This window comes from Ranitomeya variabilis, chromosome 5 (assembly GCF_051348905.1).
Source record: "Ranitomeya variabilis isolate aRanVar5 chromosome 5, aRanVar5.hap1, whole genome shotgun sequence".
Lineage (NCBI taxonomy): Eukaryota > Metazoa > Chordata > Amphibia > Anura > Dendrobatidae > Ranitomeya > Ranitomeya variabilis.
Window position 1 is genome coordinate 619,189,019 of NC_135236.1, and position 25,494 is coordinate 619,214,512.

The following is a 25,494-nucleotide window of genomic DNA, read 5'->3' on the forward strand; positions in this document are numbered from 1 at the left end:
CCAGATAATTCCGGTACCGGAAAAAATCGGTACCAGAGTTATCCGTGTCCGTGTGCCCGTGAGCTCACGTAGGCCATACGTGCGGCACATGTGTGCCGCCCGTGTGCCAAGGGGGTACCACACGGAGCGTGTAGGAGACAGCGCTAAAGTTTAGCGCTGTCCCCTGCATCGTGCTGAAGCCGCGATTCATATCTTCTGTGCAGCAGCGTTTGCTGCATAGAAGATAGGAATAATAGTGTTTAAAAGAAAGATCTATCTGTCCGCCACCCTCCCACCCCCTGTGCGCCCCCCCGCTGTTCTGAAAATACTGACCCGCCTCCCTCGCAGTGTCCTGTTCTGGCCGCGCCTTCTACTGTATGCGGTCACGTGGGGCCGCTCATTTACAGTCATGAATAGGCGGCTCCACCCCTATGGGAGGTGGAGCCACATATTCATGACTCTAATCGGCGGCCCCACGTGACCGCATACAGTAGAAGGTGCCGCCAAGACAGGAAGTAGCGACACCCAACGAGGGAGGCGGGTGAGTATTTTCAGAACAGCGGGGGGGCGCAGAGGGGGTGGGAGGGCGGCGGACAGATAGATCTTTCTTTTAAACACTATTGTTCATATCTTCTATGCAGCAAACGCTGCTGCACAGAAGATATGAATCGCGGCTTCAGCACCATGTGGGGGGGACAGCGCTTACTGTAGCGCTGTCTCCTGCACGCCACAGGGACTGCACATGGAGAACGTCCATGTGCGGTCCGTGTTTTACACGGACCCATTGACTTTAATGGGTCCGTGTAATACGTGCGCTCCCACGAACACTGACATGTCTCCGTGTTTGGCACACGGAGATATGGTCCGCAAAAAATCAATGACATCTGCACAGATGCATTGATTTTAATGGGTCTACGTGTGTCAGTGTCTCCGGTACGTGAGGAAACTGTCACCTCACGTACCGGAGCCACTGACGTGTGAAACCGGCCTAAAAAAGACAGCACCTGCAATGGAGCAATGTATTGTGGCGGCATTTACAGATGTAAAATTTGACTTGGAAAATAGTTGTGTGCAAAACATAAATAAATTGTGACACGCACACTTTGTGAGGGAAACGGTTGCAATAAAATGTCTTTTCTTTTGTAATTTTAAAGAAAAGCTGTTATTCTCAACTTTTTAAAAACTATTGCTCAACAAATGCAAAAACAGTCACTTGTAACATTACTATAAGATGACACAACCACATATTTTTGCAAAATATAAAATTGAAAGGTCAAATAGAGCAAAACATAAAAACCTTTTTTCAGGCTCTGAATGAAAAAAATCCTTTGCATAATATAAGGCTGATTCATTTAAGATTTGTGTTACTTATGCTAGTTCTAAAGAAATTTTCTCTGGAGCAGGTATTCTCAAACTTTTCCTATAGTAGTAGTCTCATCGGACAGACCAAATTAATACCCGAGTCTCAAAAGACAAACGTAAATCATGTCTGCGGTTTTGTCTCTGTAATGAAAGCTTGTATTAAAATAAGAAAGCTCTCCTCACTTTAGTTTTTAAGTAATCAAATCCAACATTACTATACGTAGAAAGTGAGTCAATTATGTTGCTCAACTAAATACTGTTGCAGTCTTAGGGTATGTGCACACGCTGCGGATTTTGCTGCGGATCCGCAGCGGTTTCCCATGCATTTACAGTACCATGTAAAGCTATGGGAAATGAAATCCGCAGTGCACATGCTGCGGAAAAAAACACGCGGAAACGCATCGGTTTATTTTCCGCAGCATGTCAATTCTTTGTGCGGAATCCGCAGCGGTTTTTCACCTGCTCCAATAGAAAACTGCAGGTGAAAACCCACAGCGGAAATCGCAATAAAAACCGTGATAAATCCGCAGGAAAAACCGCAGCGGTTTTGCACTGTGGATTTATCAAAACCACTGTGGAAAATTCCGCAATGGAATCTGCAGCGTGTGCACATGGCCTTAGGGCTCATGTAGACGACGGTAGTTCAATCCAAGTGTGATCCTTCAAACCATCGGATCGCACTCGGACCAATGTTATTTGATGAAGCCACACACATGTTCAAATGTTTTCCTTGGAACGAAGGGTACAAGGAAAAAAATTGTAGCATGCATGATTTGCCTTCGCTTGGAAAGGCACTCAGCACTTCAAGTCTAAGCATGCATGAAAAAATATGGGACCACACTTGCATGACTTCGATTTACATGGATAGACAGAATGGAGAAGATGGAGAAAAGTAGGTCACACTGTGACCAAATTCAGAGTCTGATCAGAGTGTGATGGCCATCATCAGACTGATTTTCCCAGATTAGAGAACACTATCGCATGACCTAGCCTTGCAAAGAACTTTTAAGAAAACTGCCTTACCAGCTGTACCAACAACTAGCCTTATAGTTTGAAAAGCACTGCTCTGGAGTAAAGTGCATGTCTCGAAATAAATTTAGACCAACTTCAGACTGACTGTGTGCCACAATTTGAAAGTAACAGTAGATTGGAACTAGATAGAATCCTACTAAAATTTATTCCACATTGTTGCAAAATCTATACTGCAGAATATCTGTCTCACCTCTTGGTTTGACTTCCATAAAAATTGCAATAAATCTGCCTAAACTGTTTTATGAATCACCCCTATATATTTGAAGGGTTATTATCATGATCTTAAAGGAATACAAATATTTTAATTCAAAAACCTAACCACGACCTTCATAGCACCATAAACACCCATGACACCTGGGGTATAGCTGGAAACAGGTAAGGCTGCAGCAAAGCAATGACCACCAATTGGTGGCACCAGTCACGTGACATTGTATCATGAGATTGGTGGCAGACAGAGGCCTTAGGGTAGAGAAACACCGATGGTACAGGAGGTAGGTGTAGATTGTTTTTCAAATTATAGGTGGTAGACAATCTTTTAAAGTTTGGACACGAGGATAATAAAATATTATGCATTTAGTCATTTGAAGTACAAGTAAGACCACATTCACACGTTCAGTATTTATTCAGTATTTTACCTTAGGATTTGTAAGCCGAAACCAGGAGAGGAACAATCAGACGAAAAGTCTAATAGAAACACGTTACCACTTCTGCATGTTTCACCCTCTATTGGTTTTGGCTTTCAAATACTGATGTAAAATACTGACCAAATACTGAAAGTGTGAACGTGGCTTAAAACATATATATTTGCAAAAGCGTAAATTTACAAAATGGTCCAAGCCAGACATAAGCAAATGAGTTTTAGGTGAATTGAATTAGCCTCAAATTTAACAAAAAAAACAGATTCTCCTGAACCTGAATTTTTGTGATTTCTTGTTATCAGGGACCTTTCTTGTCCGAGAGGAGATGTCCTGGCAGCAGCAGTCCAGTCTAGCACTATGAAACAGTGGACAGCCAGTAGATGGTTGGCTGATGTGGATGTGGAGTGACTGTAACAGGAGTAGCATATTAGTTAGGACAGGGTGGGCAAGAGATGTGTGTCAGTTTAAAGCCAGCAACAGCAACACCAGAAGGCTCAGTACTACAGTATAAATGACATAATGGGCACTTGCGGAGACATAATGGAGTAGAAGACTGACAATGATCAATCAGGCAGGCAGGTTGTATGGCCAATTTAATCATTGCCGTCAACCACAGGTGAGTGATATTTTAGCACTTATCCATGCCTGATTCATTTTGACAAATGTTAGGCTTTCCATGTTTGTGGAAGATAACCTGTTCCGTTTGAGTGTGACAAAGCCATCGGCTGCACTTAACGCCCTATCTGACCCTTTCTGCACTGGAGGCTGGACATGACAGTACATCCATAGCAAACTAGGCAGGTTGTTGCCATTTGTCTATTGACCCTAAGGTCCATGAGATTGGAGCTCAGTGTATTTGCTGGAGAAAGGACCCATTGCAGATCCACCTGATCCTGGCTGTTTAGGTGGCACAACTCCTGATCAGGATGTTACTGGGAAAATTTATTGTCGTTAATTGAATTTCACTTAAAATTAGAAAGACGAGTTTTTCATAGATTTAGTATAGAAAAATTGATACACATAGCACAACAGATTTAGTTCCAAAATTGTTGTCATTTTTGGACCTTCTATTTGGCATAATATTTAATAACAACTAGTTATCTTCCATTAAGCCTGAGTACTAGCTCTTCTTTTGCAAAAGGCAGTACAAGCCAGGTGATCTAGCATCTATTGTGATGAACTTTAACATATTGGATTCCAGTTTCCATGTAATTGGATGACAAAAATGCATGTTTTTGGGGCACACAAAAGCATACTTGAAGATTACAGATGAAAAATTACATTTGAGTGGAAATGAATTTGAATCAAATTTTTAAAAAATCCTCATTCTCTAAAAGGCAGATTTTTTTGTAATTTGCTGCTGCATGGGTTTAGCAAATTGATAGCCTCAGGCTGCCATTTTTCTGAGCCAATAAAAAGCCATCAAAATGGTTAAAAATAAAAAAACCCTTCAATTCATCTTTCTGCTCACCTGTCATGACCCTCTGCTCCTTGCCGTCACCCATACATTCATAGTCGCATCTTGTAATCCATGCCTTTAAATCTGAAAGCCCCGGGCCTCATAGCAATGAACAGAAGATATGATAGTGCGGAATGAAAGTAACATCAATAAAATAATTTTTTACTAAAATGTTTATTACACTCTGGGGTCTTAAGATACCCCAGATCATAATAATGGACATTAAATTCATGGAGAATAACTTTTCTGCTAACCAAATTTCCCAGGAAAATCCACGAGAACAGTCAAATTCAAGTTTTGCACGATCTGCACATCAATACTAATGATGCAAAGAGAGCAGGAAGTGTATGGAAAGCAGTATTTGAGGATGATGATAGGGCTGATGACAACAACAAGGCATTACTTGCGGATGCAGGCTAGATACCTGAAAGATGATCATGAGAAGAAGGACAACAGCTTCAGGCTTGATCATTTTGCTGGTCAGTTTATTTTCTCCTCATTAGGAGTTGCTGACATTTCATGGGCTGAGTAATGTATACAGAGCTTGCTATCAGCATAACATCCATCAAAGGTTTCAGGCACTATTATTCCTTCTACAGTACATCAACAACAGCCATGGCATCACCTGCTCCAAAGCTGACTTCAGAACTAACAGATTTTGCCTTAGACATTGTTTTAGCTACACATTGCCTGCATTGTGTAAGACTGAGGCAATGACGTCCCACTCTTCTGATGACATCACCTACTTGGTACCCCTGCCTGGTTTTCAGGTCTTGTACACAACAAAATCATTATCATCATTTCAATAAGGAAAATGACCCGAGTGCCTTGTTTTCTTGACCGATTCTCATTTTGAGATTGCCTTGGCCAAAAGGGCTACTATCACTGCTAGTACCCTTACCACCACCATTCATAGAACCAGCAACACAGCTTTGCATCAAAATTGTGTTCTCTTTTTCTTCTAGCCTGATGTTATCCAAGAACAATGGCCGACTGTTGATTTCTTCTCATAAATAAACTGAAAAAAGTTGTTCTGTGTACTATGTTTCTTAGACCCTTGGGTGTTGTATGTTAGAGAATCATGGGGCGTAACAAATACAGGTGTAATTGACAGAATGAAAATCAAGGGCCCAAACAATCAAGACTAGAGTGAACAATTTAATGAAGGTTGTGCTGGAGTCAGACACTCCTGATTCATGTAGAGATGTATGTTTCTTCAAGAATCTGGATCATCTGATAAGTGCAATATACCTCTATGCGCCATGCCATTAATCTGGATCCAATTGGGTTCTGGAGTGAGAATTCTGACATACTGAACGTCACAGCTCATCATGAATAAGATAAACTGTGGTGCTCTGCCCCCACCATGCCCCATCCCACCCCAGCTCTACCTATTGTGTCAAAGAAAGACATCAAATATTTAAGTGCAAGTGAGAGTTGCAACATAATTTTGCGACTTTTCAAAAATTTTATGCCAGAATTCTGACATGAAAGCTTTGATGAATTGGGCCCTACGTGTTAATGCAGCTGTGAGTAGGTGAACTGTCTTCACCGCCCCTACGTTGAAGACAACCATTATAGGCTTATGTGAAATGTGAACAGTGTTATGCGTTTTATGTATTTAACTAGATGGTGGCCCGATTCTAATGCATCTGGTATTCTAGAATATGTATGTATGTATGTATATAGCAGCCACATAGTATATAGCACAGGCCACGTAGTATATAGGAGGCATGTAGTATATAGCAGACAAATAGTACGTGGCCTGTGCTATATACTATGTGGCTGCTCTATACATACATACATATTGTAGAATACCCAATGCGTTAATACAGGCCACACAGTACATAGCACAGCCCACATGCTATATAGCACAGCCCACGCAGTATATAGCAGCCACGCAGTATATAACACAGGCGACGTAGTATATAACACAGGCCATGCAGTATATAACACAAGGCACATAGTATATAGCACAGCCCACGCAGTATATAACACAGCCCACGCAGTATATAACACTGCCCATGTAGTATATAGCACAGCCCCCACAGTATATCACACAGCCTACATAGTATATAACACTGCCCATGTAGTATATAGCACAGCCCTCGCAGTATATCACACAGCCCACGCAGTATATCACACTGCCCATGTAGTATACAGCAGAGCCCCCGCAGTATATCACACAGCCCACGTAGTATATAACACTGCCCATGTAGTATATAGCACAGCCCCCACAGTATATCACACAGCCCACGTAGTATATATCACAGCCCTCGCAGTATATCACACAGCCCACGCAGTATGTCACACTGCCCATGTAGTATATAGCACAGCCCACGCAGTATATCACACAGCCCACGCAGTATATCACACTGCCCATGTAGTATATAGCACAGCCCCCACAGTATATCACACAGCCCACGCAGTATATCACACTGCCCATGTAGTATATAGCGCAGCCCACGCAGTATTTAGCAGTGTGGGCACCATATCCCTGTTAAAAAAATTAATTAAAATAAAAAATAGTTATATACTCACCCACCGGGATCCACCGAAGCTCCGCTGAGCCGCGCGCGGCTGCCGCCATCTTCCGTTCCCAGGATGCATTGCAAAATTACCCAGAAGACTTAGCGGTCTCACGAGACCACTAAGTCTTCTGGGTGATTTCGCAATGCATCTCCGGGAACGGAAGATGGCGGCAGCCGCGTGCGGCTCGGCGGACTACGGAGGGTGAGAATAGCAGGTTTTTTGTTTTTTAAATTATTTTTAACATTACATTTTTTTTACTATTGATGCTGCATAGTTAGCATCAATAGTAAAAAGTTGGGGACACACAGGGTTAATAGCAGCAGTAACGGAGTGCGTTACCCGCGGCATAACGCAGTCTGTTACCGCTGCCATTAACCCTGTGTGAGTGCTGACTGGAGGGGACTAGGGAGTATGGAGCGGGTGCCTGGCACTGACTGTGGGGAGTAAGGAGTGTCCATTTTGCCACCGGACTGTGCCCGTCGCTGATTGGTCGTGGCCGTTTTGCCGTGACCAATCAGCAACTTGGATTTCCATGACAGACAGAGGCCGCGACCAATGAATATCCGTGACAGACAGACAGACAGAAGGACAGATGGAAGTGACCCTTAGATAATTATATAGTAGATATGTATGTGTATAATCCCTATGTAGTATGTTATAGTAATGTTTAGAATAGTGGGGCAGGTGCCAAAACCCCAAGATAGTGTATTAAGATAAGTGTTTATAGGTAAAAGGAAGCAAGGATTATTAGTAATAAATGGTAAGAGACAGGCAATAGATAATGTATAGCTAATGTTACGTACAGGCCAACAGATGGCAGGGAAGTGGTGTTAATAAAAGGAGAGGTACTTCCTGGTTATATGTATTTGTAGTAGGAAGATTAAAGCAAGTTCTTCATGGACTTTAAGTGCAAGTGCAGTGGGCTGCTAGGCTCAACATGGGCCTATCACTCGGGGCAGGGGATAGACATACAACTCCTCCATGCAGATCCTTTCGTCAGGCTCAGGACCTCGAGATTGATGCTGGGGCCATTGGGCAACTCTCTCCTGCAAGGGAAGATGGACATAGATCCTCAAAGGTAGAGGATGATGGAATCTGTGTGCATTGCCACAGGTGGAGAGGGATCCCAAAAGGTAGCGTAGACAGCAGGAAAAGGGATACTTTATCGGGAACAAGTGCTAGTTCTGAAGTTATGTCTGGTACCTGAGGAAAAGACTGTAAGCTGTTGTGACCTATCCCACATGCTCCACTGTAGTCAAGCTGAACTGTAAAAACACTAAAAGTTTGACTTCTGAAAAGCGCTTGGATTGTGTGCGGTGTTTCCTGAAGATGGAAACCTGGAGTCAATGGATGCCTATGACTCAAAATTGAGCGTGATGCACCCCACAACTGACAGCACACTGTGAATGAGACACAATTTTCCTGTTGGGTGCCAGAACGTGCAGGAGCTACCGCTCGTCCATGACTGCCCTGCTAGGACACCTTACACAACAGAGGAGGTGGACCAAGCAGAACACTAACTCCATCATTGAGGTGGCACTGACAGAGGTTACATTATCCTGATATGATTGAGATGATTGATGTAGTATATACTTCATTACGCTTTCAATTCCTCAGTCACTACTAATGTGCTTGCCAGAGGCAGTGGAGGCAAAATGTGGTCTGCGTTTGGTACTACTACTGACAATCCATGGCTGACACCCTCCTTGCCGCATTTCCTGATTCCCAGCTCTTGCTCCACACAGTTGCATCCTGACATGAAAGTGATCTTATGATTTATGTTATTGTTCAACCAGATTTCTGCCTATCTGCACCTGCAAAAGATGTCCTTGACAAAGACCGCTCCTGGTTGAAACATTGGACCATATTTGTTTTTGACTCCTGGCTGGATCAAATTAAATTTACACTGCAGCAAGGCCTACAGTCTCATTTATTTCTGTGGTGCTGAGGTCCTTATCTCAATAAATCTGGACCACGAGTCTCTTTCTCAAGCAGAAAACTTTTTTTAAAAGGACAGTGTGCTGGTCTTTCTCCTTCTAACTTACAGGACAATTGATGCCAGCAGTGTCGGTGTTATTGCTGCTGCTAACAGCTTACACATTCTTATCCCTAATATTAGGATTTCTCTGGTATCACCCTACGGCGTGTGTTGACTATGCCGTTTTATGGTTTAGCAAGCATATATTTTTGACACAAGAATAATGTTTAATTTGTTTCTAAACGTTTTTGACACCAACCAGGAAAGCTAGGCACTGGCAGGGATTACATGGCAGATAATTAATAAGTTTCTCCATTCTTAACTAAAGATGCTTAACTTTAAACAAAGGGTTCACTACATAGGTACAAGGTATATGCACAAAACTTTTCAGCAACAACCATCAGTGTTTCTGTGAAGCTTCCGGTTGTTAAATGGGACTATTCAAAGTGTTGTAAAATCATATATATTTTTATCATTATTAATATTTTTTTAAAATAATGATAATCCTTTTCCTTCAACCAAACTGAAATGTAATTTATGGAAACCAAAATGTTAGTTGCTTCATGTAGGCTTACAACTGGAAACAAATATGTGGCAACAGTGGCCAGTATGTTGATGGGATGTATAGTATCTAAACAAGAAAATTACAAAAAGTATTAAAAAAAAATACAAAGTGACCCTTAATATGAAAGGTGAATGAAACACTGTGCCATGCCTTTACAAAGGAGGATGGCACCAAAAAAGTCTAGGTAAAATCACACCCCAAAAGCTACCCCCTGCAGACCGCAGTAGTCACATGGCGTGTTTAGGCATCTAACATTAATATATTTTTTAGCCAGTGTACACACTTTGGTATGTAAACATTCGTGATTAAGTTTCAGGATTCTGGAGATTTAAATAAAAAACTTTGCCTACTGCGTCTCACACACAAGCTTTGAATTCAGAATTGGTTTTAGTAGCACAATTAGTAAAGAGGGGTAAATACTGTCTCTCCTTGTTATAATGGTTGGCTCACACTAGTGTCTAAAAAATCGGTCACATTCTCATCCAGTAGAGTGGGACGATTTTTTCTCACTTGCCATCTGTGTGCTGTCCATGTACAATCAGTTATTTTTCTCAGCAGTTATTAATCTTTTACAGGAGATTGTAATGTATCCATAAAAATCAGATCTCCTAAGTTGTCGGTGCTGATCGAAGTCCTCCTTCTCATTGATTTCCCTGCTGTGGGCTTCGTATGCACATATTGACATCTTGAGAGACTCATTAGCGCTGACATTTTAGGAACCCAGAGCCTGCAGCCTCTCAGCTCTTGGACGCCCCCTCCTCCCAGCTCGCGTCCAGCAGCATCACCCCACTCCTACCACCATCGCCGGCCTTCTGAAGCAGTGACCCTGTCTCCTGTGATCCTGCTTTATTGCTGCTGATCCCCCGGTAAGCTACCATAAAATTTGACTATAAGACGCACCACCATTTTATTTAAATTTGTTTTTCCCTTTTTCCTCCCCAAAATTTGGAGTGCATCTTATTGTCCTGTGCATCTTATCGTCTGATAGTGATATCGAGAACCTACTATAAATACAGCAAATGGACTAGTTATACACTGTTGGTGGTTTGGATCTCCTCAGCAGCTGTTTAGCATCTGGAAGAGATACACCCACCCGCACCTTTGTGAATTTTCAGTTCATCTTTTTATGTCATCTGGTTTGATTGGAGGGATAAATTTACCCATGTTTTGGGTGTTTTTTGGAAGTATTTTGGTTTAGTTAAATCTTCGACTACACTGATTGAGTTGTTTAAAGGGTTTAATTTAATAAAGAGTATTTTAATGATATTTAGGTAACCCTCAATAAAGTCTTAAAGTCATCTCATGCCAAAGCATTGTATGTAGTCTTTATTTCGGCTGTTTAGAGTTGAATTCTAAAATGGGGTCTACAATCCCATGGGCCTGCAAGCAACGTGTGGCTCCAGAGCCATCAGTTGGCTATCCTTCTCCTAAGGGGCCAGCTCTAACAATTAAAAGCTACAATGAGCTGACTAGAAATTGTAAAAAAAAAAAAAGTAAAATCAGCTAAAGTAGAACATGTATGGAATGTAGCCATGGAAAGCAAGACAAATCGGATGAAATTATTTAAATAATACAAAAAAAAGGGTTGCATAGGTGGGTCACCTACAGAATGTTAATTGTAATTTATTCACTGAGGATCAAGAGAAGGCAGAATCACCTATTTGTTTCTTCAGCTTTGTACCAAAAAGGAGATAGAGGATGATGTACCCAATCCTGCTTCCTTTAATATGTCATCTAATTAATGCAGTTGGTTAAATATAGATCAGGTTCTTGTGAAGCTAGAAAAAATCAATGTGAAGAAGGACACAAATCGAGATAGGCGGCATCTGCTCAGTTACTGCTGGACCCCAGAACATAACTTTTAGAGACTCCAATGACTGGTACTGTGCCAAGCAACAAGAACAAAGCTAATGTGGTGACCTTTTTCAAAAGGACTTCTGGCCTTTCCCGGGTAAATATAGGCCAGTAAGCTTAACATCCATTCTTGGAAAAATGTTTGAGGGGCTTATAAGGGGTTATATATAGACGTTTGCATTAAGAATGACATTATCAGTGAATAGCAGGGTTGTTTTACAAAGGATAAAAGTCAAACTAAATAACCTAAGATAATTCATTTTCATGAAGGGATGAGAAAAAACCTGGATGGAGAAGAATCTGTGACTATTGTGTTTTTGTACATTGCAAAGTCAATTTACACTGTCCCACACTTACAGCTAATGGGTAAATTAAAGTCTACAGGCTTAGAAAGTAAGATTAGTAATCGCGTTGAAAAGTGACTCAGATACCGTGCCAAGAGAGTTGTGGTGAATGACTGCTTCTCTGAATAGTCTTCAGTAATAAATGCGATTATTCATCTCATTGATTAATTACACGGAAGACATGATTAATAGCTTTGTTTCTATTTTTGCAGCTGACACCAAGCTATGTAGTATAATGCCGTCTATGGAAGATGTTCATGAGTTACAAGCTGACGTGGACAAATGAGTATTTAGGCATCTACATGGCAGATGAGGTTTAGAGTGGATAAACGTAAAGTTATGCATCTGGGAACTAATAATATCTGGGCACAGTAGGTTCTCGGGGGAGGAAAACTAGAAGAGTCACTTGTAGAAAAGGATCTGAGTGTACTTGTAGATCACAGACTAACAGAATGCATTGTCAATCAGTGGCCCTGTAAGATCGGTGGTATATTGTCATGTATTAGAAGATATATTTAAATTTGAAGGAAGGGGATGTAATACTACCACTTTACAAAGCCGGAGTGTGATCTGCAATTTGCTTTTCAGTTCTGGGCACCAGTTCATAGAAAGGATCCTCCTGAGATGGGAAAGGTAAAAAGAAGAGCCACAAAACTGATAAAGAGCTTAGTTATGAGGAAAAATTAAAATAATTCAATATATTTCGTCTTGAGAAGAATGGTATATGTGGGAACATAATTAATTTATACAAGCACATAAATGGCCTGTTTAAAGCCTTTCCGATATCGGGCGTAATAGTACGCCAATGTTGGACTCCCTCCCTTTGATGTGGGTTCCAGCACTGAGCCCACATTTTCTGGTACATGTCAGCACTTTTGAACAGCTGACATGTGCTTCTAACAGCCGCGGGTGGAATCACCATCCACCCGAGGCTGTTAACTAGTTAAATGCCGCTGTCAAACTCTGACAAGTTTGCAAGTGCGCTGGAAATCTCACCCATCGGTGCCTGTGTCACATGACCTCGGGTCGCCGATGGGTTGGTATGACAACTAAAGGTCTCCAGTAGACCTCTATTTTTGTCACTGCCGGATTGTTATGATAGCCGCTCGGTGGTCGGTGCTTATAGCAAGTGAGCAATTCTGCTACATACAAATCTGATCTTCGCCAGTATGCAGCAGAGCCAATCGGGTTATGGCAGCTTCTAGTCTCCCATGGAGACTATTGAAGCATGCCAAAAGTAAAAAAACATTGTTTTTAAAAATATTACAAAAATAAAAATATCTAAAAGTTCAAATCGCCCCCCCTTTCACCTCATTAAAAATAAAACAATAAAAAAATCAAGCATATACATATTTGCTATCGACATTTTCAGAATCACCCTATCTATCAGTATATGAAAATAATTAACTCGATCACTAAATGGCATAACGAGAAAAAAAGTAAAAATGCCAGAATTACATTTTTTTGGTCTTCACAACACTGCATTAAAATACAATAATGGGCTATCAAAAGATCATATCTGCATCAAAATGATATCACTAGAAATGACAGCTCGGTACACAAAAAATAAGCCCTCTTCCAACCTGAGATCATGAAAAATGGAGACGCTACTGGTATCGGAAAATGGCACAATTGTTTTTTTTAGCAAACTTTGGAATTTGTTTTCATCACTTAGATAAAAAAACCTAGACATACTGTATTTGGTATCCATGAACTTGTAATGACCTGGAGAATCATAAAGTCAGGATAGTTTTAGAATTTAGTGAACTTAGCAAAAATGCAAAACAAAAAATTATTATGGACTTGCACTTTTTTGCAATTTCACCGCACTTGGAATTTTTTTTCCTGTTATCCAGTACATGATATGTTAAAACCAATCATGTTGTTCAACTTGTCCTGCAAAAAATAAGCCCTCAGATGGCCATATTGACCAAAAATTAAAAAGTTATGGCTCTGGGAAGAATGGAAGCAAAAAACGGAAGTGCAAAAACGAAAATACCTCTGAGGGTTAAGCGGTTAAAAAATATGGTAAAAGGCTGAATCATGTAAAGATCCCACAAAAACAAGGGGGGTACTTTGTCTGTTTGGAGAAAAAAATATTACATTTTTAAAGAAATTAGGCATTCTTTAAAGGAGTTGTCCAGTTTTGTTACAATAGCCTGCAGTCACGTAGAATGAATCCTCGCACATCGCACAGCGCACACTGTCAGGATTCTGAAGGACATGTGACCACAAGAATGCGATATACATATTCCTGGCCACATGCTGTCTTGATCAATACAAGTGAATCGTGCAAGGCCACGCATGTCTAGTTAAAATGTGGCCAAGGGTATGCATATCGCATACTTACTGACACATGACTGCCGCTCACGACACCGGAAAACTCTGATAGCATGCTGTGCGCGTGATGTGAAGAATTACAAGTCTGCAACAGAAATGCTTATGTAAATGTGTAAACTTCTTTTTAGAAAGTTTAGTGTATTAGATCTTTTTTCAACCGTATTATATACATGTAATATATAGTGTATACACAGCATATAGCTGGAGGCATATACAGTAGCCGCAGGGCCCCAAAGAATTGATAGCATTATCAAATGTTGAGTCTTGTTCCGTTTTATGTGTCTTTGATTGACTTGTGATGTTAGGGGATTTGGAAGAAAATTATTAATATTCCAAAAGTAAGAAATGGTCATGATTGTCATGTGTAAGCATTATTGGAAAGATATTTTGATTCCTTCTTTCTTGTTTGAATTCAACTGCTTACATGGCGCCTCGCTGCTGAGCCTCACAGTGCTCACCAGTTACCTGTGGAGAACTGGCACGAAGTATTTGGATCTTTTGCAGTGCCAACACATTTTGTGCACATGGTGTCCACTTAAAATCAATATGTTATCAGGCCCAGTGCCTCAGAGCCAGAGAAGCCATCACCAATCTGACCAATAGATAGCGGTCCTATAGAATTTACACCCCTCTATATGTCCCAAAAGACAAGTCCTTCAAAAGCAGAACAAACTATAACCATCCATACAGCCTTACTGCACATACTGGTGCCCACATTATCACTGCAACTGGCTGCATTAGAGTAGGCCTCATTCAATTAATTATCGGCACTGCAAATGATCTGTTACCTATCTATCTATTATCTATCTATCTATAATTATATCTATCTTTCTATTTATCTATCCATATATCTATCTCTCCCATATACATCACCCTATCTATCTATCTATCTATCAATCTCATAATCATCTATCTATCATTCTATCTATCTATCTATCTATCTCTCTATCTATCCCATATCTATATATTATCTATCTATCTATATATCTATCTATCTATCTTCTACATATTATCTATCTATCTATCTATCTATCTATCTATCTATCTATCTATCTATCTATCTATCTATCTATCTAGGCCTCATTCAATTAAGTATCGGCACTGCAAATGATCTATTATCTATCTATCAATCTATCTATCTATCTATCTATCTATCTATCTAATCTATATATCTATCTCACATCTATCATCTATCTATCTATTATCTATGTATCTATCTATAATTCTATCTATCTTTCTATTTATCTATCCATATATCTATCTCTCCCATATACATCACTCTATCTATCTATCTATCTATCTATCTATCTATCTATCTATCATCTATCTATCTGGCATCTATCTATCTATCTATTTACTGTATCTATCTATCTATCTATCTATCTATCATCTATCTATCTATCAATCATCTATCAATCTATTATATATTTATCTATCATTTTGTTTAAGTACACAATGGAGCTTTTAATAAAGTTGATCACTGAATGAGTGCTAATAAATTGATCACAGAGATTTTACTTGAAAATATATCTAGAAAGTGGAAATATAACTTTTTTTACATTTGCTGGTCCATCTATAGCACCAGTATTGTGAGCTATAAAATATAGACATTTAGACAAAAAAAATAAATGTAAAAGTAGAATAAATGCTCCATGTGCAGAAACCATTACCCAGTAAGTAACATCTGCATCTCCCAATGTTAATGCTGGTATATTGGCCATTTTCCATTGCTTGGGCTTTGCAGCCTCAGAAATGCCTCGTCAGCTTGTGTACACTGTGCTCACATCATAACCCCTGGACGACCACTGCAAATGGTGGTCTCGGTTCTGTCACAGAACATTTTTCAACATGGCAGCAGCTCCTCTGCACAATACAGCGTGAGGTGACCAACCGGCCACATGACTATTATAAGCCTTAGTTAAAGGAATGTGCGCTGCAGCATTAATTAACCCTTGGAATAAAGAGCAGCTTTAACTTCCCTCAGCACATTAGTGATCCGGCTGTGTGATGCAGCTCCACATTCTGCCAGCCCAAGGATTCTGCACTCCATAGTGTTCAGCAGGAATCCTAATCACTGCAGTTAGCCAGGAGGAAAAGGTGGGGGGAACATGGCAGATGTAAAGGGAGAAACTGCAAATACACTGAGACCCTTTGTTCTAAGGACAGAATGAGCCGAGGCAGAGTATTGAAGGGGCCGTGAGATAATAAAGAGCTCATGTAGAAGGCATAGTAAACAGGCGAGCTGTCCATGGTGCCGTCACGTTCCTATGCTTTGTATGGACGCCGCGTAGAATGGAGGTTCCATCTCGACATCAATCTGCAGAATTTCCACAAGATCTAAGGGCACAGCCATGATATGGTGAAACAAGCAGGAGACAAGCATCCAGCGCCTTCCATCATTGGTTTTTGTTAATACGACAAGTGGTAAATGTTCATTGTAGGTGTTCACGGTACATTGACACATGGTGGTAATTAATGGCAGAATTCCTCGTCTGTGTAGGCTACCGTGTATCCCACCGTAGATACAAGATCCATATATATGTGTGTGTATATATATATGTGTGTGTGTGTGTGATACTGCTATACACCGCGCAGTCACCTATCCCTGGACATACATACATTCATCATAAAGACACATAATAATTAAAGATAACGCATGGCTCTTACCATTGGATGAACGAATAAAGCAGCAATATCCACACCATCATTTTGTGATGACAAAATGGTAAATGCAATAACGCCTTGTTTCCAACATTTGGCTTCTTTGGTGAACACATCTCCGACATTCCCCCCTCAATCTCCTCTCTTTCTTGCAAATGGAATAGTCCCGTTGTGCCCCCCACCCCCTACCAGGTGCATTGACTGTAATGATACATTCCGCCAGGCTGGGAGAATTAATATTTAAGAAATAGGATCCGCATCTTGTGGCGGCGGAACCCCCCCTCTGGTAACCCCCTCCAGTACTGACGGCTCACGCACCAGCTCCGGAGATCTGGAGGGGAAAAGCTAAAAACGGAGAGAAGGATGGAGCAAGCACACAGCAGATCTGCGCCTCACACTGAATGCAGATTAACTACGCAGGGCTGACAAACAGCCTGGTTTTTTTTTTCATGGACGGTCCATGGAAAACAAACACTTTAGGGGGCAGCCTGTATGGATAGATTCCGCCTGTGAATAGCAATATCCTTGGAACAGAGCTGACAGAGACACTTCTCTGCCTTAGTGCAGGACAACCATGGTATAGAAGAGCCTATTCCCTCATCATGGATGCTAAGCAACCCAGGGATGCTGATTGTTGTCTTGCTCCTTGCTGCTCCCCCTCCTCCTGCCTGTGCTCCACAGCAACTGGCTGCAGTGAGGAGGGAGAGGAGGCCGAGGGACAGGCACTGGCTGACCCCAAGATGAAGAGGGTGAAGGGGAGAGCAGGAGCCCTGCTGACAGTCACTGACTCATGGAAAACGACAATGGGCAAAACAATGTCACTGGAGGAATGTCAGCAGGAGTCATCTGTGTCTTGCATCCGGTGTGATTTACAGAAAACACAGCGGTATCTAAAACAGAAGAAAACTTTTGTAAACCAGTACTAACAGCAAAGGCACAAATAACCAAAAACAGAACTTGTAATGCTAAATATAAAAGATTAATAAGAAACCTCAAATTAAAATGTCATCCCACAAGTTTATTATGGGGCCCAATATGCAGCGTACAAAGCTCCACAGAATCTACGACACTAACTACTGTATATGCTGGATGCATGTGATCATAAGCCGAAATACCAGATATGCATAATCTGGAAGGAGATCAGCGGCGCCCTGGGCTGCTGTGTCTGATGTAGCTTTTTAAAATCATTTTAAAATTACCCCTGAGTGTGTACCTTTAAAGAATCACTCCCCTTACAGTTTTTATTCATTAATGTGTTTATACAGTTAGGTCCATATATATTTGGACAGGGACAACCTTTTTCTCATTTTGGTTATAGACATTACCACAATGAATTTTAAACAAAACAATTCAGATGCAGTTTAAAAACAGGGTGGCACATGTTAAGGAGCTGAAACTCCTAAACCCTTCATCCAATTTTAATGTGGACACCCTCAAATGAAAGCTGAAAGTCTGAACTTCAACTGCATCTGAATTGTTTTGTTTAAACTTCATTGTGGTAATGTCTATAACCAAAATTAGAAAAATGTTGTCTCTGTCCAAATATATATGGACCTAACTGTACATGCATGTAGTGTAGTGTGAGTGTATTAATATAATCATCTATCGCCACTCTCTCCTGTGTTCAGCTCCGTTCTTCTTCTCCTCTCAGTGACATCACAGCTCCGCAGACTGTCCTGCTAACATTGTGCTCTACGATGTCCAGAAGTGAGTTTTACAATGTCAGTCTATGGGGTGTCAGAACGAGTGATGTTGCCTTCCTTTCAGGGAGGGCGATATCACGCTTGGAGACAAGGAGGATTCTCTTTACCAGGTAACGCACCCACATTGAACACATTCTGAATCCAGGCCAGAAGGGGGAGCTCTGAAACCGGATTCTGGGGAGCTTCCCTCAGATAGTTATATCCTGGCCTGGAGGAGGAGTTAGGCAGTTGGTTCAGGGAGACTAAAGGAGAGCAGTCGGTTGGAGGGAGAGGAGAGAGAAGGAAGTCTGAAACTGAGAGCAGACAGTGGAGCCATGCAGCCAAGACTGAGCTGCAGCTCCAGGGAAGTAAGTGAACCAAAGGGGTTGAAAGTGATGGAGCTACTGAGGAAAGGAGCAAAGTGGAGAAGGAAAAAGGCTCAGAGGGGAGCTGTGACCCAGCACCCTCAGAGCCTAAGCACAAGAACCGGGCATCAGGAGCCCAAGGTTGTGGCGTACTCCAGGACACACAGCAGAACTGGAGGGCATAGGACTGTATGTTATTTGCCCAAACCATACCTGAAGGTGAAGTAGCACCTGAAGAGCCCGGGTCATGATAGAGACCCTATAAAACAGCTCAAGTTGCCAACCATACAGGTAGCTGTCGCAGGAAAGGAGAGAGAGGACTTTGCCAGCAGCTACAGGCAGCAGGGACCTCGCACACTAGTGCGAGTAGGAAGGCTTACGGACCTCACCTGGGAGAGAGATTCACTATTGCCTCCAAGCTGGCCAGACCATACCATCACCTGTTCCTGGTACCCTGGACTGTGGACTGCTACTGTTAGTATACCAGGTAAAGACTTTACAACTTTATGTTCTCTATTTATTTGCCGGCATACACCATATTTGCCCATACACATTGGGAGCCCTGGGGACCCCGCTTCACCTGTGGGAAGCGTCACCAACTTGCTGAAACAACATCACCCCAGAGGACCCCTTTAAGGAGTGTCGGTCCACTCTGACCGAGAACCACAGGTGGCGTCACGAACACAAACTTTAATACAAAACCCTTTTAAAGACCTTTCCCCTTTTAATTGAGTGTTCAAAGCCATGGACCAGGTTGCAGCCACCGTAAGATCCCCTTTAAGTGCGACCGGACTCGGTACTGGATACCCCACTGCCCAGGCGGGTGACTCAACCTTGGCATCATGAACAGGATGAAGCGACCCATTGAAATGGGTCCTGTGTGCCATGGACTGTAATGGACTGTGTGAAATTGTTTGATGGCCACCAATACTGCAGCACGAGGCGGATAAAGAAGGAAGAGGATGTGTTGCCATGGGTGGAGTTCAAGAACCGGCGCAAAAGCTGGATCCACCCCTACAGAGACGGAGCCGGAAAGTGAGATGCTGCCAACGGAGAAGACAACGCCACAGCACCAGGCCCAATAACCAGCGATCCTGACCCCAACAGAGGAGGAGAAGGACACCGGCACCGGCGAGACAGGTACGCAAACTGCTCCGGTAGCTGAAGACACCCTGGTGGGACCACTAGCACCCCCGCCATCCTTAACACCTGGCCAGGTTGTCACTGTTACGGTAACATGGGACCGCATGACAGATTTGGGGGACACATTAACAGACCCAATGATACCTGAACCATCGCCCCTGAAGGCGTGCAGGCCAAAAGAGACTATACATTGGAGGCACCCTGAAACTGCCCTGATGGGATTCCCAGTAGAGGCTTAGGCAGCAGCTAATAGTGTGAGAATAACGAAAAAGGAAAAGTATTGCAGACAACAGATATTAAAACTGGCCACAGAGGAGAAACAATGCAGAACTAGATGGGAGGCTACGGAGGAACGCAATATGCTAGCTAAAGCCAGAACCCGCAACTGTAACCCAGAAGACAGAGGACCACTAAGATCTGGAACTGTTGTAACCTTTAATCTGAACTGAACAGAGGATGGGTTTTATAAATGAACATGGGGATTATCAGGAACTATTTGTGAACCGCAGAGACGTTAAGGGTACTGTCACACTATACGATTTACCAACGATCACGACCTGCGATACGACCTGGCCGTGATCGTTGGTAAGTGGTTGTGTGGTCGCTGGGGAGCTGTCACACAGACAGCTCTCCAGCGACCAACGATGCCGAGGTCCCCGGGTAACCAGGGTAAACATCGGGTTACTAAGCGCAGGGCCGCGCTTAGTAACCCGATGTTTACCGTGGTTACCAGCGTAAAAGTAAAAAAAAAAAAACACTACATACTTACATTCCGGTGTCTGTCCCCCGGCATTCTGCTTCTCTCCACTGTGTCTGCGCCAGCCGGAAAGCACAGCGGTGACGTCACCGCGTTACTGCTGTGCTCGCTTTCCGGCTGGCCGGCGCTCACAATGCAGAGAAGCAGAACACCGGGGGACAGACACCGGAATGTAAGTATGTACTGTTTTTTTTTTTTACTTTTACGCTTGTAACCACGGTAAACATCGGGTTACTAAGCGCGGCCCTGCGCTTAGTAACCCGATGTTTACCCTGGTTACAAGCGAACGCATCGCTGGATCGCTGTCACACACAACGATCCAGCGATGACAGCGGGAGATCCAGCGACGAAAGAAAGTTCCAAACAATCTGCTACGACGTACGATTCTCAGCAGGGTCCCTGATCGCTGCTGCGTGTCAGACACAGCGATATCGTATGGATATCGCTGGAACGTCACGGATCGTACCGTCGTAGCGACAAAAGTGCCACTGTGTGACAGTACCCTAAGTCACATCTTATAAGGTAACACCCTGACCTAGACCTGTATCAAGGGGACAAAGTGACTTTTACCAGGCACCATGGAGAAAGGGAATATTATGCCCTACATGTTAAAAGGTGCCAAGGACAGAATACTCATACCCATGTAGCCACTGAAAGTGGAACGCAAGCCCAGGTTACACAAACCTCTAATGATGGACAATTTTCTATGAAGTCACCTGTTGACACCTACATCAAATAACTTCCCCAGTCAGGAAGCTGTGCACACCAGGACCTACCCTGGAAGAACTAGTAGAGAGACGTTCACCTGCTTGAAAATGTTGATTATGTTTTGATTGTGTTTGTTGATGTTTTCATTCCAGTTAAATGGACAATAGGGTAGTGAACAATAATTACCTGAAAACTTACTTGCACTTAGTTGGCACCTGTTCAGGCTCCCCTCATTGGTTTTACCACGTGCCGGCCATGTGCGTATATACCTGTTGTTTCCAGACAACCTGCCAAAGGACAACGTTAGGGGTCACGATGGATTCCCCAAATAGTTGCAGTTATTGGTGTACAAGGACACCCTCAAAAATTACAATGCTTGCACTTGATTTGTGAATAGTTTGCACTTTTACCTGTGTGCACTTATGTAAATTGTTTGTTATGCAACATTCAAGAAACCGTACCTCCCATAAAGGGAAGCTTAAGTTTTATCAGTTAACCTGTTGACATGCATATCTAAAAACATTTTATGTCTTTAACCTGTACTGTATGTTTTTCTTTTCCCAGTCTGGGAGTACTGGAGTTAATGGGGGGGAGTGTAGCACCCCAGGTAACCGGTTGTTACAATGATGTTGCCTTCCTTTTGGGACGGCGATATCATGCTTGGAGGCAAGGAGGATTCTCTTTACAAAGTAATGCACCCACATTTAACACATTCCGAATCAAGGCCAGAAGGGAGAGTTCTGAACTCGGATTCAGGGGAGCTTCCCTCAGATAGTTAAATCCTGATCTGGAGGAGGAGTTAGGCAGTTGGTCCAGGGAGACCAAAGGAGAGCAGTCGGTTGGAGGGAGAGGAGTGAGAAGGAAGTCTGAAACTGAGAGCAGACAGCGGAGCCGTGCAACCAGGACTGAGCTGCAGCTCCAGGGAAGGAAGTGAACCCAAGGAGTTGAAAGTGATGGAGCTACTGAGGAAAGGAGCAAAGTGGAGAAGGAAAGGGGCTCAGCGATGAACTGTGACCGGGCTCCCTCAGAGCTGAAGCGCAGGAACCGGGCATCAGGAGTCTGAGGCTGTGGCATGCTCCAGGACACATGGCAGAACCGGAAGGCATAGGTACTGTTTGTTATTTGCCCACACCACACCTGTACGTGAAGCAGCACCTGAAGAGTCTGGGTCATGATAGAGACCCTATAAAACGGCACAAGTTGCCCACCATACAGGTAACTGTCTCAGGAAAAGAGAGAGAGGACTTTGCCAGCAGCTACAGGAAGCAGGGACCTCGCACACTAGCGCGAGTAGGAAGGCTTACGGACCTCACCTGGAAGAGAGATTCACTATTGCCTCCAAGCCGGCCCATACCATCACCTGTTCCTGGTACCCTGGACTGTGGACTGCTACTGTCCTTAAACCAGGTAAACACTTTACAACTTTGTGTTCTCTACTTATTTGCCGGCATACGCCATCTTTGCCCATACACCTTGGGAGCTCTGGGAACCCCGCTTCATCTGTGGGAAGCGTCACCATCTTGCTGCAACAACATCACCCCAGAGGACCCCTTTAAGCAGCATCGGTCCCCTCTGACCGAGAACCACAGGTGGCATCACGAACACAAACGTTAATACAAAACTCTTTTAAAGGGAACCTGTCACCTGAATTTGGCGGGACCAGTTTTGGGTCATATGGGCGGGGTTTTCGGGTGTTTGATGCACCCTTTCCTTACCCGCTGGCTGCATACTGGCCGCAATATTGGATTGAAGTTCATTCTCTGTCCTCCGGAGTACACACCGGAGGACAGAGAATGAACTTCAATTGCGGCCAGCCTGCAGCCAGCGGGTAAGGAAAGGGTGAATCAAACACCCGAAAACCCCGCCCATATGACCCAAAACTGGTCCCGCCAAATTCAGGTGACAGGTTCCCTTTAAAGACCTTTCCCCTTTTAATTGATTGCCCAAGGCCATGGACCGGGTCACAGCCACTGTGACATCACCTCTAAGTGCGACTGGACCCAGTACCGAGTACTCCACTGCCCAGGCGAGTGACTCAGATCCATAGTCTTTAACCCCTTTCTGACCTCGGATGGGATAGTACGTCCGAGGTCAGATCCCCCGCTTTGATGCAGGGCTCCGGCGGTGAGCCCGCATCAAAGCCGGGACATGTCAGCTGTTTTGAACAGCTGACATGTGCCCGCAATAGCGGCGGGTGAAATCTCAATTCACCCGCCGCTATTAACTAGTTAAATGCCGCTGTCAAACGCAGACAGCGGCATTTAACCGGAAATGAGCGCATCGCCGACCCCCGTCACATGATTGGAGGTCAGCGTTGCTTCTGAAGAGTAACCATAGAGGTCCTTGAGACCTCTATGGTTACTGATCACCGGTAGCTGTGAGCACCACCCTGTGGTCGGCGCTCATAGCACACCTGCATTTCTGCTGCATAGCAACAATCTGATGATCGCTGCTATGTAGCAGAGGCGATCGAGTTGTACCAGCTTCTAGCCTTCCATGGAGGCTATTGAAGCATGGCAAAAGTAAAAAAAAAAATTAAAAAAAAGAAGTGAAAAAAATAAAATAAAATATATATCAAATAATATAAATCAATAAAAAAATCAAACCTACACATATTTGGTATCACCACCTTCAGAATCGCCCAACCTATCAATAAAAAAAAGCATTAACCTGATCGCTAAACGGCGTAGCGAGAAGAAAATTTGAAACGCCAGAATTATGTTTTTTGGTCGCCGCGACATTGCATTAAAATGCAATAACGGGCGATCACAAGAATATATCTGCACTGAAATGATATCACTAAAAATGACAGCTCAGCATGCAAAAAATAAGCCATAAACCGACCCCAGATCATGAAAAATGGAGACGCTACGAGTATCAGAAAATGGCACAATTTTTTTTTTTTTTTAGCAAAGTTTGGAATTTTTTTTCACCACTCAGGTAAAAAATAACCTAGTCATGTTAGGTGTCTATGAACTCGTACTGACCTGGAGAATCATAATAGCAGGTCAGTTTTAGCATTTAGTGAACCTAGCAAAAAAGCCAAACAAAAAACAAGTGTGGGACTGCACTTTTTTTGCAATTTCACCGCACTTGGAAATTTATTCCCATTTTCTAGTACATGACATGATAAAACCAATGATATCGTTCAAAAGTACAACTCATCCTGCAAAAAATAAGCCCTCACATGGCCATATTAACGTAAATATAAAAAAGTTATGGCTCTGGGAAGGAGGGGAGCGAAAAACGAACACAAAAAAATGGAAAATCCCAAGGTCATGAAGGGGTTAATTGTAAAAGAGACTTCTGACTGATACTTAGAGCATTGAGCATAGCTTGAGACAGCTGGTCACAATTGTGAGGAGGAGAAGAACAGTACTGGACAACTGAGAGGTCAACAGCAGGTGAGTATATTAATACGCTCAAACTACACTATGTGCAGATACTCACAGAAATATAATATGTGATATATTGAGTATTTAGATGTCAGCGGCATTGAAACAAGAAAAAGGGGAAAAGTTTTGCAATTATGTGACAAACAGTATAATATGATTGCAATGCCTTCCAAACCTACCAAGTCCATATTACTTCCAAAAATAAGTAGTGACTCATAATGATGAGTGGGATTACAACATGATAATATTACATATCAAAAAAATATTCCACGTGTTAATTCTAATATTTCTATCCATTAATCTGTCAGCAGAATGGAAATAGAGCAGCGCCATGAAGAGCTGTAGATAGTAGGTAGTGAGTATATTATTAGGGGCAGGGTGTGATGTTAGTTACTACTCATGGACAGGATAGTCGAACGTTCCAGGGTCAGATACCAAAAGTACATATTAGTAACTAAAGGAGTAAGACAAAGGCGAAGTCAGGTCATGGTTTGATGTCAGAATGCTGTGAACGTAGCGGATCATGGGGCTAGGTAAACGGATGGTCAGAATGAGGTCCAAGGTCAGGCTGCAGACAAATGGTAACCAGGGTAAATATCGGGTTACTAAGCACAGGGCCGTGCTTAGTAACCCGATATTTACCCTGGTTACCATTGTAAAAGTAAAAAAAAAAAACCAGTACATACTCACCCTCTGATGT

At 42.7% G+C, this 25,494-nt stretch overlaps 1 protein-coding gene across 2 annotated transcripts in view; it reads right to left on the reverse strand.

Moving 5' to 3' along the window:
• Positions 1 to 17,416, reverse strand: part of GABRG2 (gamma-aminobutyric acid type A receptor subunit gamma2) — a 230,586-nt gene extending 213,170 nt beyond the window's left edge. The window contains exon 1 of one of the 2 annotated variants that reach the window (XM_077266107.1): positions 16,751 to 17,416. In XM_077266107.1, the coding sequence (XP_077122222.1) occupies positions 16,751 to 16,869 (119 nt within the window). In that variant the 5' untranslated portion in view covers positions 16,870 to 17,416. The remainder of the gene's footprint in view (positions 1 to 16,750) is intronic. The other variant, XM_077266106.1, reaches the window with a different exon arrangement.
• Between the last annotated feature and the right edge of the window lie 8,078 nt (positions 17,417 to 25,494).